Source organism: Rhinolophus sinicus, chromosome 14, assembly GCF_057876585.1.
Source record: "Rhinolophus sinicus isolate RSI-liver-muscle chromosome 14, RSI-T2T, whole genome shotgun sequence".
NCBI classification, from domain to species: Eukaryota; Metazoa; Chordata; class Mammalia; order Chiroptera; family Rhinolophidae; genus Rhinolophus; species Rhinolophus sinicus.
The window spans coordinates 123,861,344-123,875,778 of NC_142514.1; the positions used below are offsets into that span (position 1 = coordinate 123,861,344).

The 14,435-nt window shown below is 46.4% G+C and overlaps 2 protein-coding genes across 2 annotated transcripts in view; one reads left to right on the forward strand and one right to left on the reverse strand.

The window, feature by feature from the left end:
- The window catches only part of PANX1 (pannexin 1), a 45,147-nt gene extending 34,466 nt beyond the window's left edge, over nucleotides 1–10,681 (reverse strand). Inside the window, exon 1 of the mRNA XM_019737564.3 lies at nucleotides 10,022–10,681. Within this exon, the coding sequence (XP_019593123.3) occupies nucleotides 10,022–10,202 (181 nt within the window). The 5' untranslated portion in view covers nucleotides 10,203–10,681. The remainder of the gene's footprint in view (nucleotides 1–10,021) is intronic.
- Nucleotides 10,395–13,236, forward strand: LOC148755816 (uncharacterized). The gene is made up of 3 exons (XM_088789878.1): nucleotides 10,395–10,481; nucleotides 10,563–11,083; nucleotides 12,830–13,236. The coding sequence occupies exons 1-3, from the start codon at nucleotides 10,395–10,397 to the stop codon at nucleotides 12,972–12,974; spliced, it is 753 nt and encodes a 250-aa protein (XP_088646004.1). The 3' UTR covers nucleotides 12,975–13,236.
- The last annotated feature ends 1,199 nt before the right edge of the window (nucleotides 13,237–14,435 follow it).

Sequence of the window (14,435 nt, forward strand, 5' to 3'; positions counted from 1 at the left end):
CACATTTTAACCACTATTCCACAGTCTCTCAAAAGTGGAAAAACATAACTGTGCTGAAGGATTGCTGCTGGGAAAAACATCATGTTTCAAAGCCCCAGCACCCAGGCCGTGTCAATGCATGGTGGCTTCCTGTGACAGAGGACTATTATTCAAAATACACATGGAACACTTAAAACTCAACAGTAACAAAACAAACAACTCACTTAAAAGTCTGCCAAAGACCTTAACGGACACCTCACCTAAGATACACCCATGGAAAATAAGCACATGCCCACATCATAGGTCATCAGAGAAATGCAAATTGGGACGAGAGGCCAGGGCACACCTATGAGAATGGCCAAAATCCTCAACACTGACATCAAATGCTGGTGAGGACGTGTGCACAGGAACTCTCAACAACTACTGGTGGGAATGCAAAACAGTAGAGCCACTTTGGAAGACAGTTGGGCAGTGTCTTACAAGACTAAACATACTTTTACCCTATGATCCAGGAATCGTGCTCCTCTTACCCAAAGGACTTGAAAATTAATGCCCACACCAAAACCTGTACACGAATGTTTACAGCAGCTTTGTTCATAATTGCCACAACTTGGAAGCAACCAAGATGTCCTTCTGTAGGTGAATGGATAAATAAACTGTGGTACATCCGGACAATGGAATACATATTATTCAGCAATAAAAATAAACAAGCTATTAAGCCATGAAAAGACATGGAGAAAATGTAAATGTATATGATTAAGTGAAAGACGCCAATCTGAGAATGATTCCAACTCTATGACACTGCGGAAAAGGCAAAACGATGGAGACAATACAAATACCAGTGGTTGCCAGGGGTTCTGAGGGTAGGTATTGAACAGGCAGAGCACGGAGGACTTTCAGGGCAGGGAAAGTACTCTGTACGCTACCATAATGATGGATACATGTTATCATACATTTTTCCAAACCCTCAGAATGTATGACTGTGACAGGGGAAGCTGACCATGGAAAGGCTAAACCTGTGGCAGGGCAGGAGGTAGATGGTAAATCTCTGCACCGCCCCTCAATTAGCTTGCTGTGAGCCTCAAACTGCTCTAAAAAAGTTTATACACACACGTAGCTGTTAATGTTGGTCCTTATGACAGCAGGGGAAGGAAGGCATTAGGAGCAACCGCAAAAATGCAGAAGTGTGTGGCAACCTTTCCCTCCGGACACCGGCCCCTCTGGCTGTTTGCCTCCAGGGCCTGGGCCCGCCCCTGCCCCAAGCTGCAGCTTTTCACAGGCCCTCAACAGACAGAGCTTCCTGCTCTGCCAGGAGATGAGAGCCGCCTGTTGGGTCCTGACTCACTCCTGCCAGGCACGGCCTTCTTTCTCACCGTCCACAGTACCAACCAGGCTTCCAAAGCGACCAACCGTGAAGCCCCAGGGCAGAGCTGCTGAATGTGACCAGCTCGGGTCCTTCCCTGTCAGCTCCAGGACAAACAGGAGGCACCAGGCGTTCACACAGAGCTCCCAGCAATGGCTCCTGATAAACATTTTATGAAATACCTGTCCCATACAAAGTGCCATGGTGGAGTCCAAGATATATGGCCGCCCTGTCCTCGCCGTGCAGTCAGGAAGCCTGAACTTAACTGCAATAGCCCTGAACTAGTCTCTCCACACGTCCACCTCATTCTCACGAAGTATCTAGAGTGAGATTTTAAAACGCATAGCTGATTATGTCACTTAGAGCTAAAGGCCCTCTGACTGCTCTGGATAAACTCCACAATCCAAATCCCACAAGGCCCTCGACGATCGCACCCCTGCCCATCTCTCTAACCTCTCTCTGTACCACTCACTCTTCCCTCTCCTCAACAGGTCCCAGTAACACTGAGCCTTTTCTATTTCTCCAAGAAACCATGTCGGTTCTTGTCTACGAAGCCTCACAAATGCTGATGGATAACTCGGCCCAAGTGTTGCTGTCTCAGAAAGCCATCTCCAATGCCCCTTATTGGGTCAGGCTCCCTGCCATGGCACTTGTTCCCAAACACCGATCACAGCCAGAACTCTATAATTAGTGGGAAGCCGTCTCCCCTGCCAAGCTGCAGGCTCCCGGGACCATGTCTGCCCTCTTCACTGACAGGATCTCGTGCCCAGCACAGTACTCAATAAGGAAATGTCAAATGAATGGGAACATGAATAAATGAAGGTCAAAGGTGAACAAGAGCAAATACCGTAAGGCAGGGCATGAATCACGGTGCCAGAACCAGAAGGGTACTGGAGTGTATCTTATAACTAATTTTAGTCCAACGTCCTCATGTTACACGGGGTGAAACCGAGTCTAAGGTGAGATGCCCTTTGGTCACGCGTGCTTCAAACAGCTGTTCCATGCTGTTAATAAGTGTCACTGGAGTGTTCCTTTAGTTCTTCAAAGTGCGTTAATTTTCTGTTCTGGCATTCGCTTCAGTGTATGCAACAAAGAAAACTCCCTAAGACTGTAAAGGCTTAGAGTATTTATAGAGACTCAAAAGGAATGAAGCCTTATTAAGGAGAAGAAAGTCCCTGCATTCTTCGCCCTCTAAGTGACACTGGAGAAGGAAAGGGAGGCAGTCACAGTTACCACCGCCCAAACGCAAGCGAGCTGAGCCTCCAGCACCCATCTGAATGGCGCCAGAATCTGACTGAGAGCTGGAGAGAAGCCTGAGCCCTGTGTCGTAGCTTTGTGGGCTGTTCATAGCATTGCAAAGTACTTTCAGAATGTAGAAGCTTATGCTACGTTAATTTCAGAGTCAACCAACATACATTAACCACAAAGCATGAGTCAGGCCTTTTTCCATGTATTATTACCTCATTTAATCATGACCTGTTTTACAAAAAAAAACCCCAAGTGCTGTCAGAGAATACAGCAAGGATACAGCTGAATAAGAACTCTCCCTAAAAAGTAACTTTGCCACACGGGAGCGGCCATGCTTTTTGAAAACTTTGAGAACTCTTACATCCGATCATCAAATGTGGAGCAGATGTTAACATTTACAAAAAGATTTGCTTAAAGACATCTTTACACTTCCTAACATTAAATGATATTCACTAGTTTTGCTCTTTGACTAAATTTAAACAGGAAACAGAGGGCTCAGAGTGAAACAACTTTTTTTAACCTTTAGGTTTTTTTTAAAAAGAAAAGATAAAGAGATAGTTAAGATAGATGGGGAACAGGGGAGGGGGACTTTATAAGCCAGTGGTAACCAGCTGAAACCTACCAGTCTCTCCAGGATCAAATACCCAAGGTAACAGCCTGCAGATAAGGAGCAGTGCCTAAAACACCGCCTGTGTCATAGCAAGACTCAGCACTGCCTCAGAAATCCCAGTGAAAACAGGGAACTATACACTGAAACAATGAGATGCCATTTCCATCGTCTAAGGATGGCACACCGAAAACTCTGAAAATGTTCAAGTATTAGTAAAGAACTGGGGAAAGGGCTGCTTCCCTCTACTGCCAACTGGAGTGTAAATTGGTATTTTGGAGCGCAAGGAGAAGTTCCTTTGAAATTTGAAATGTGCACACCTTGTGACCTTCTAACCGTCAATTCCACCCTCAAGTTTGACGGCAGAGCAGTGGTTCTCAAAGGGTGGTCTGGCACCTGAGACCCTTTCAGGAAGTTCAGGCCATGAAGCCTATTTTCACAATCATATTCACTAGGTTGTTATTTGCCTTCTTATTCTCATTCTTTCATGAGTTGTATACAGTGAGGGGTGTTTCCAAGGTTACTGTCACATAGTGAATGAGAAGCAGATAGGAGAATGCGGTGACCTATTAAGCCAGACATTAAGGAGATTTGCAAAATGGAAAACAAGGCCCCTCTTCTTACTAAGTCTTCGATTTGAAGTTATTCTCTCATAAAACTGTATTACATATGTTAACCTGTAATTGGGCTTATTATTTTAAAATAACGAATGTTTTAAATTTCTCTTCAGTTTCAATTTCTAATATGATAAATACTGATACACAGAATCCACAAACCAAAGCTCTTTGGAACCCTCAATAAAATCTGAGAGTGTAGAGTGTAAGGGGGTCCTGACACCAAAAAGTTTAACTCACGGTTCTAGAAAAACAAATTTTACATGAGGAAACGTGTCCAAGGATGTTCACTGAACCACTGTTTGTAGCAGGAAAAAGTGGAATAAACCTACATGTCCATTAATAGAATGGCTAAATGAACTGAGGTATAATTATACTACAGAAAATTACACCACCTCTAAAAACAATGAGGCAGAGCTGCACATACTGACATAAAACTATCTCTAGGACATATTACAGATAAATGATCAAATTGCATAATACGCAGCATAATGTTTTGTTAAAAATTCAATAATGGTAAAATGATAATCAAGTCATATTTTCCCTAAGGAACATAGAGCAGTGTGAAAGGAAACACACAAAACAGTAACAGTAGTTACCTCTAGGGAAGAGATCAAGATTGGGGGGTGTCAAAAAAAAAAAAAAGGCAGGGCTTTAATTTCCTCTTACTGTACTGTCTGAATTTTAACACAGAGACACAGACATATAGATTATCTGGAAAACTGCCTCTGCTACCCTCAGCAACCCCATGGCACTCTGCCCCAACGCTCCCAAACTACTTCCCCTTCTCCACTGCCCCAAACTCTCACTGCCTCAGTTAGAGGTTTAAGAAAGCAATCCAAGGAAGCAATCTGCAGAGGAAGAGTGGTGTTGGCACGGGTTTTTGAAAGGATGTCACTAATCCAAACCTCGATTCTGCAAAAGTTCCAAGGCGTACATTCAGTTTCTGGTGGGGACGGGAATTTCATTTATTTCAAAATAACAGATTATTTTCCACAGCCTCATTTTCTTTTCTTCCTTTTCTCTTGAGGTGGCAGGGCGGGGGTGGGTTGGGGGGGCAACCACAAAAGGGAGTAGTAAATAAATATGGATCTTTTAATTCACTGGGTCTTTTAGAGTCAGGGAACAGTATGCATTGAAACAACAAACGCTATTTAGGTAAGTTCTAGTATAGTTTGAAAATCGATCTCATCATTACTAAATGTTTGCAATTCATACTCTTTTGCTCTATTATTGCTATTCTCCAGGGCTCCCGAGACACTATACAGTTTTCAAATATCTGTGATACAATTTTTTTAATACTGTTTCAAGATACATAAAATCACGTTATAGACAATATAATAACACTTGGGATCCAAAAATGCTAAAACCCCACTGACACCCCTGCTAATTCTGTTCACTTACACACTCTATTGAATGCCTACTATGTATCAAGTTTTCTGCCGAAAGCTATGGACACAGCAGTCTATCTGACAGAGGACAGGTGGTTCCTGTCCCCAATGAATGTACAGTCTGGTGGGGAGACAGTATTCAATAAATACTACAAACAATTACCTAACTGAAACTTGTGGTAAACGGTAGGAAGGAAACTTACAGTGTGCTGTGAGAACACATCAGGAAGGCCACCCAAAGCTGCAATTTTACCCCTGAAAGGGGCTACTGCTTTCTTAAAACCAGAAGCACATCAAAATGCCTCCTCCAGTCTTCTTATAGCGTCACATTTAGAGGGAGTCAGAGAGAGGAGGGTATACAAGGCAGCATTTTTTCCTTATTTATTTGAAATAAGAACTCAGGAATGCAAAACTATCCTGGAAGATGATTTCATCCTTCTGGGAAATGACACTGGTCTCTTCTCCTTATCTTTCAATGTTGGGAGGAGGGGAACATTTACAGAGATTTATGCGCAAACTGGCTTCATGTGAAATTTTCAAAGAACCGAAATGTACATCACTGGGGGAGTGCTTAGATGATTTACGTAACAATATAGTAGGCCATGCAATATTATTCTGCCTGTCTATTAAAACATAAGGGGGTAACACATATGCACTGACATAGAATGCTGCCCAAAATATACTCAGTGGGAAAAAGCACACCATTATGGTGTGAGTGAATTTGTTAAGAAAAGGTGTACACACGTTACATTAATGCAGACAAAGGGGACTTTAAAGCTGTACAAGTTCCATGGTGGTCACCTCTAGCACACGGTGAAGGAGGCACAGGACTCCTCTAGCGTGAGAATATATTTAGTACAATAAAAAAACAACAAAGACATTAGCAAAGAAAACCACATGCACTTCAATAGGCTCTCTGGACAGCAGGCATCCTTCTGGAAGGGGGCCAGGAGGCTCTCTGGGCTCTTTGGCTTTAAGTATGAATTGAGGATGTGCTGTTATAGGGTCTATACCCTGAGGCCCTAAACATTAGCCCATCCTTATAGACATCCCCGAAAAGAATCAAACAAGCTTTGCCATGTAGTACATGCTGAAAAGCAGCCACAACATATTCTGAAAGATGGGCCTAAATTCAGCCACTACAGAGCAGACAACTTACGGCAGCCGGTTGCTGACTCACTTGGAGAAAACACAAGGGGAACTGTGAGCTAATAGTATTACGAAGCAGCTGCCATTATAGCTATCCTTTGGCTCACTGGGGCTGGCCATTGCTTCCCTGTAATGAGAGCAGCAGAGCACAGCTAACCCGGAGGGGCCAAATCCCTCTGTCCGGAATGGTGGCTGCCCACCGAGAGGGCAGCAGGGAGAGAAACCTCCCTGGACAGACCAGACTCCCTTTCCAGGGATCCACTGGCTGCCTCCGCTGCTCATCTGGTCCAGTTGGCCTGGCTCAGGGCAAGGAGCATCCTGGCAGGAGACAGGGGCTCTCCTCTCTTAGGGTCTCCTAACACACCGGGTTAGGGCACCAGAGAATGAAAGCAAGCCCTAAGGAGGGACATCTCAGCATCAGGCCCTGTATAACCCTAAGGCTAGGGCACTACAGACCTTGTCAAAAGACCCCAAGAACATGAACCCCATTTAGAGTCTGTCTATTGAAAGGGAATTCATTTCTTCAATACTTTAGATAAATACTCCTAGAATTTCTGAGCGTAAAGGCGATCTAGTCCAATTATGCTTGTACTCTACACAGAGTTGTCACCCAGCTATTTCCTAAATCTCTCTCTCTCTTCCTCCCAGGGTGAAGTGTGCTGCACCTCCAGAGGCATCTGGGGACAAATGAGAGTCTTTCTGTGGCACAGAACTCTGTCTCCCTGCAGTTTCCACACTGAGCCTGTGCAAACTGTTGTGGGAGGCGAAGGGGCCAGAATCTCCATGGAGTGGACTCCACCTGTAGCCACCATGCTGGTACCCAGCAGAGCCTAAATAAAGGTCAAGTCTGTTGCCCTGCCCATAGGTCTCTATGGCCTGGGCAGGTTCTGTCCTTCTTTTCTGAGAGGAGCCCAGTGAGCCGAACTAGTGAGAAAATGGGCCCAAGACGAAGGAGAAGCCTTTAATACAATATCCAATGTTTTATCATATGAGGATATGCTCTCTCCCTAACCTTCAACACTCCCCCACTGGCCAGCTTCTAGGGACCAATAGAAGATGAAGCATCTTGTAGATGAGGCAGCCACACAGACAGATTATAATGCAATGTGCAAATATGACAATGAAGAATGATCCCAGGTACCAGAGAGGCAGGAACCACTTTTTATGAAAGGGAGGATGGAGCCATGTTTGAAGTTTGCAGGCCCATTTCACACTCCTTTTGGGGCTAGTGTTCATTCATCAAAGTGGTGGGCAAAAGTGCCTGCTCCACGTATATTACTCCTCTCTCTCTTTGTTGTTGCTGTTCTTCTTTATTGCTTTGTTTGTTTTTGTTTTTGCACATTTGCACAAAAGCTGAATTTGTACAAAATTAAATGCTGCGTGACTTGACCCCACTGTCCCACTCCAGGTATTAATTTACGTACCTCTCCTCTCCTCTCTATACCTTTTCTTTTGCTTTTACCTAACGTGTATGCAACCTGTTAGGTCGCCCCTGGTCCTGCTGGCTTCATCCCACACATCTGTCCTCCCCTTGGACTCTGCTCAACAGTGCTTCAGCCAAGTGCTGGCAAACCTTCACCTGCTAGGTGCTCAGAGCTCTGCACCATCTTATCACTGAATCACACACAACTGAATACTATTACCTCTCAGCATGTCTGTTCTAGCTCCCGTAGGGTGGGGAGAGGACCATGCCTCCAAGTCCTTTCATGTCCCACTCAATGTGTAGCAGTACTGTGCACACAGTGTCAGGTCAGACCTTTGCTGGGTTAATCCACTCCCAACACCAACCAAATGCCTCTCAAACAACCCATCCATTTGGGTGTTATCTAGAGCATTACTGATGTAGGTGCTTCGGGAGTCCCTCTAATATGTGGGCAAGGAGTGAAGTTTGACCATGGAGGATAACCAACTCTTCCCTCGTGGCATCAGGTGCCCAAGACTGTTGCTCCTCCATGACAGGGACCGTGCCTCATTTACACCTGGGTCCTCAGCGCCTAGCACTGGGTCCAGCCCACAGCTGGTACTCAAGGAACATTTGCTGAAGGGAGAGATTATCTCCAGGACCCACACTGCTTGGTGGTTTTCCTTTCTACCAGAAGCCTTAACACTCGGCCATCTGGAAAGCAGACGGGAACCCCATGGCTATGCCAGCCCAGAGACAAGGAAAACTGAACACATTTTTCCACACGTAAGTTGGCAACTTCCTGCCAAGTTGAACAACTTTGTGACATAGATTAAAAAAAAAAAATCAAACTCATTGTAACCCTTTTCTAACCAACCCTTCCTTCAACTTTGCTATTTCCATCAACACTACCATTCTCCACTCACCCATGCCTGCAGCCTTTCCAAAACTCAGACCAGTCTCTGCCCTTCATGGCCTATTAAAACGAGGTACCCAAGTGCTGCTTACTGCTCCTTGATCACTCAGAATCACCCCTTTCAATCCTTTCCCTTCCACTCTTGGCCCCCATCCATGTACAAAGACCTCAACTGATGCCCCATCGTATAATATCCAGCTTCCCTAACTCCACTCACCTTTACAGACCCCACATGCTACCATCAGGCTATTTATTAAGTGCTGTTTTCAACTGGTCCATCCTTTGCTCACATAAGAACTTCACACTTTAAGCCATTAAGTCTGTGTTCTCCTGTTCTAAGTGGCCCAAGTGACTCACACATTCCAGGAACCCTGTAATCCTTCTGTCTCAGCTAGGACAGTCACTGCCTCTTCCCTTCCAGGTATATGTAACATTTTCTGCCATCTCAAAATCTTGGCAAAGGTCTCACCTCTGCTTATCCAACTCCACCCAAGTTCCAAAGCCCGCAGCCACCCCAATCTCTCACATAAAATTTCCCCAAGGTCCAGCCCCACCAGCCTGGCCCTCTTTGCCCCCACAGAACTGACTCGAGCTGTCATATGCTACCTTCCTGTTGACTCACAAACACTGTCTCCTGTACTGAAAGTCAGAACAGCTGAAGAGGAAGACGGTGCCTTTTTGGCCACATGATCCTGCCCAAACCACCAGACTTTCGAATCTCACAGAACTGTTATCACAGTTATTAAAAGAGAATTTACATGAGGAGGGCTCATTCATCTCACATTCATAACAACATGCAGGTGGAGGATGTCAGTATCCCTCTATTACCTGCCAAGAACGGGCATTGCCTGTCACTCACAACCCTGCAAAGCTAAATTTTCAGTAAATATCAATTAAAAGAAGACTATGAAGGGAGAACACACTTTTCTTGGAGCACTTGTCTTCACATCCTCCATTTAGCCACTCAGGATCTTCCCTGGTACACAATTGTAGGTGACCACACACATGTGTATAGGGGAAATGAGGCGAGACAATTGTTCCGGGCAAATCTGGTGTCAAGGGTGACGGACATACAGTGGAACCTTAACACTAAGCCACAGTGCGAGCAGTGGGGTGCAGGGAACAGAACTGAGGAGTAGGGATGCGAGCAGAGTCCACGGGGATACAAATGAAGCACATAGACAAAGGATGCTTCAGGCCATAAAACTGGGGCCACCTTCCTTCCCAAAGTTTATGCCCATCGCAGCAATGAGCACTGCCAGGGGCCCAAAGTAAAATCACATCTCATCAGACCCGGGCACCACTGATAACGCGGGTTCAGGCCACCCCGCCCTTCCCGGCCCGGGCCTTACCGATCGAGATTTCCTGCGCGAAGGCCAGCGAGATAAGCAGCATGGGCAGCCCCACGGCGATGCACGTGACCATCTTGTCCACGGCCAGCTCCAGCCGCAGCCCCTTGAACTTGGGCTCCGACGGCTCCTTCAGCAAGTAGTCCGAGAACACGTACTCGGTGGCCAGGTGTGCGATGGCCATGGCTGCGGCGCGCCGGCCTCGGCCTGGAAAGCCCCCGAGGAGAGGCCCGGGTCCCGCCCGAGTCTGAAGGGCTGCGCGGCGCCGTCACCCGGTTACCCGCCGGGCCCGTGTCTTTCGCTTTCCCTTTGCCGGCTGCCCAGTTGCAGCCACATCCAACCAGCCTTTGTGTCTCGGTGCGCCCGGCGGCCAGCGATGCCGCAGCTGCCTCAAATGGGCGCACGAGCTATCGCGCTCGCTCTTATGCCCCTGGCCTGTCGCAGACCCGCCCCCGCGCGCTCGGCCAGCGCAGGTCCCTCCGGCTGCGCGCGCCACCCGGACTCCGCGCCGCTCTGGCGCTCCCGAGGTGCAAGAACCAACTAGGGAACAAAGCACTTCCTTCTCGCCTGGCCCCTGCAGTCCGCCCCGGTGGCTGAAGCTGCCTCCCGGCCAGCGCGCGCGCTATTAGCTCGCTCCGCTGCGCTCTTCCGGAACCAGGAGGGAGACCGAGGACCGAAGGGCGTGGAGTTTCCGGCAACTGCGGTGACGCGGGGCGGGGTGGCGCGGCAGCATCCCGCGACCCTGGCATCGATCTCAGCAAAGGGATCGTCCCAAAGAGAGGTACCTCTGAAAATTCTCGCGCTTTTCCCGTCCTCATTCTCCCACTTCCTGGCACCCGGGATTTTGAAATCATTTCTGATCGCGACCCCCTTACCCAGTGAACAGGATGGCCCCCTTTTATGCCCCACCCCCAACATTTCTACATGGTATAGTCAGGTTAAAAGGAGCTTCGAACGCTTTGAACAGCGACGGTGCCATAAAAGCCAATCGAGCGGTGTGGACCGAGCTTGTGTGGAAGAACCCTTCCAGGAGCTCTTCGAGACAGGGAGCGGCGGGGTCAGCAGGTGAGCCCTTAGTATGACTAGGTCTCAGGCCTCAATTATCCCTGCTCCGTCCGTTTTTCTTCTCCTGCTTTCCCAGTGGAACCTTGGTCTGGGGCCAATAGAGGGGTGCCCGTGGGGAAGAGCTGCCTCTGAACTATTTACAGGGAGTGGGTGCTGAGAAAATAAGCAGGAGATGCTCTAATCAGCAACATTTGGAGCAGACAGGACCTTCAAACGTGAGAACTCCTTGGGGCCGGGATGGAGTGGATTCTCTGCTCTTTGTACATGGGCAGGTCCCTGCACACGAACCTCTTCCATATGCCCTTAATTCTCACATGTATTAAATTGATGCAAAAGTAATTGCGGTTTAAAAGGTTAAAAATAATCGCAAACACCACAATTACTTTTGCACCAACCTAATACATCTCCACCCTGGCCTGTCCTCTGAGCACTCATCCAACGGCCTACACAACTCTCCACTTGGATGGCTCACAGGACTTCAAACTCATAATGGCCCGAACTGTAATCCTCATCTTCCTCTAACTCTGAACTCCAGCCCTCTGTATCTTGCTAAATGCATCACCATCCGCCCAGCTCAAGCCCGAAACCTGGGGCACCGTCCATAACACTTCCATGTCTGCCAGCTGCCATAACCAACTTCCAAATTCTCTTGCTTCTCTCTCCTAAATATAGAAAACCTGACAGTTTTTCTCTACCTGCACTTCCAACACCCCAATTCAGGCCACCAGCCTCTCTCCTAACCACATACAGGAATGTATCCCCTCGGCATGCAAGCCAGTCTATCCCACACTTTTTAAAAGCTCCAATCTAAAAAGAAAAAAATTAAAAAAGAATTAACTGTTACATTATTTTGTGCACCTGCAACTAATAAAAAAAAAAATAAAAGCTCCAATCTGATCATGTTTCTTAAAGTATACATTGCATTTAGGATAAAATCCATATTTTTTAGCATGGCCACTGCTTGCCTCACTAGTTTCACTACTTCCCATCCAGTTCTTCATGGTTGTCAGGCTCCTTGCCTCCTCTAGGGCTTCCTCTGCCCAAAACACTCCCGCAGTAGCATCTTTGCCTGGACAACTCTTATTGAACTTCCTGATCCCATATGGATGTGACTTCCCCAGTAAAGCCTTCTTTGAGTACGCTAAATTAGATGAGGTCACTGTGTTACGAATATAACTTTTATCTGTTATTGTTGCCTTCTACGTTTCTTCTTTTTATTCACATTTTATTAGTATTTTATTTGTAGTTTTGGAGAAGAGTTGCGGTTTCACAAGAAACACTGATTTTTCTCAAATAATAAAAAAAGGTAAAAAAAAAAACACCCAAAAATCCATTGTCTTAAAAGAATAAAACAAGTCTCTTCAGCAAGCATTGAACCAGTTCAGATGGGAGAACGAGTGAAGCAGAAGTTACATATAAGAAATTCAGATTTATCCTGTTTTAGAAATAACACAAATGTCTTCTTGTCTAGTTCGGTAAGGCTCCAAATGGGCCATCTCAGTTTAAAACTGGTAGCTCACAGACTCCAGGGTCCCAGCTCTTTTGCACACTGGGCGGCTCACTCACCAGGAGGCTGCAGTTGTGTACAGAGCTCATCAAACTGCTGCTGCTCCAGTTTAGTCATGACTCTGTTGAGGGCATAGATCTGTGCTCTTTGTCTTTGCTTCAGCTCCTGCTGGGCTGATTGGTTGGCCTTCTCAACTCTGCTGACCGGTTCTTTGACTTTGGATTTTTCTTTACGTGCAGGTGGATCTATGACTTGGTTTCTGAATGCTTAGTTCTGACCGCTACTGTCTTCGGATGCAAAATGAAGGCGCGTGGGAGTCAGTGTCTTCCCTCCTGGCTTCAGGGCTTCGCCTCCCACCCCCAGGTCGAAGACAGGGCCGCCTGAGGGGAACCCTCGCCTTTCCCTACCTCCGGGCCACTATTTTTCCTTCTTAATGATAATCACAACTGTAACTCAACATGTGTTTGTTTAACTGTTGTTTTATTTATGTTTTATTTAATGTTTTTCACCCCCTTTATATGGTAAGCTTCATGAAGGCAGGTCCATGCCCATGTATACCACTCTTATCTCTAACACTTAGCACAAATGCCTGGCACATAGTAGTCTTTTAATAAATATTTATTAAGTGTCTGAAGGAACTTGAAAATGTTTCACCTTGAAAATTGTTTAAAAGCAAGTAGGCTAACTTACACTCACTATCTGTACACTCAAGGTAAATATTAGAGGCCAGCGATGGGCCATTCTGGGCTTGATGGATGGGGAAGCAACAACGAAGTGGACACATTCCATTTCCTCAAAGACCTCAGGGCTTGGTAAGAGAAACAAGGCATGTACACAGTTAACTATAATACAAGTTGGAAAGGGTGAGTGATTTTGTAGAAGGTGAGGTGTGCCTAGGTGGGGTGGTGTATCAAAGAGTGGGGCCTAGAAGGGTCAGTCTGTGGCAGGTAGAACTGGAACAGGAGCTTTCTAGAAGTGAGTGAAAGCATGGATACCATGCGCTTTCTCTCCTTGTCAAAAGCTACACATCCAACAGGCTCAAGTGTCTCCTTCTCTAGAAGCCTCCCAGGATCCCTCAGTTGTGACAAATCACTGCCTCCCTAGCACTTTCGTCTTCTGGTCTAGCATTTAGCTCATTTTGCCTTGTGTGATGGTTGATTGCATCTCTGCTTTCTCATTACATATCAAATTCCTCTGAAGAGCTGGACAGAATCTGAAGTTTTGTAAATTGCTCTCAGCCCTGGGAGAGTGTTTTACATTTAACAGGAAGTCAATCCACATTTGTTGAATTTGCAATAGAGACAAGAAAGAGAACTTGTTAGGGAATGGCAAGTAGAGACACGGAAAAAGAGAAGATGAAGGTGAGGGTGTCAAAGATGAAAAGGGTGGGGCCAGAGAAGGTAGTCTGGACTTTTTTTCAGCAAGCATTAGGGAGTGTTTGGAGGGGAGCAATATAAATAGGGTTGTGCTTTAAAAAACTTAATCTGCCGGTCACATGTAGCATGGATTGGAATGCAGAGTGGAGGTAGAGAGGCCAGGTAAGAGGCTGTTGAAATTTTGCATGTGAGAAATAATGAGAGCCCAAACTGGTGCCCTGTATATGAGGACCGAGACGAATGGCACAGAAGAGAGTGATAGGTAAGGGAGCCATTTTTCCTACTGCAAAAAATCAGCTCAAACAATCTGACATGGGCCAAGGTCCTTTGGGAGGAAAAGAGAAAGCAGGTCCAACTCCTGGATTTGCCACTTACTTGCTGTGTGGCCAAGGGATGTGTCACTGGAAACATCTAAGCCTCAATTTCCTCATTTGCCAAATAAGGATGATGTTGCCTACCTCGGGTTATT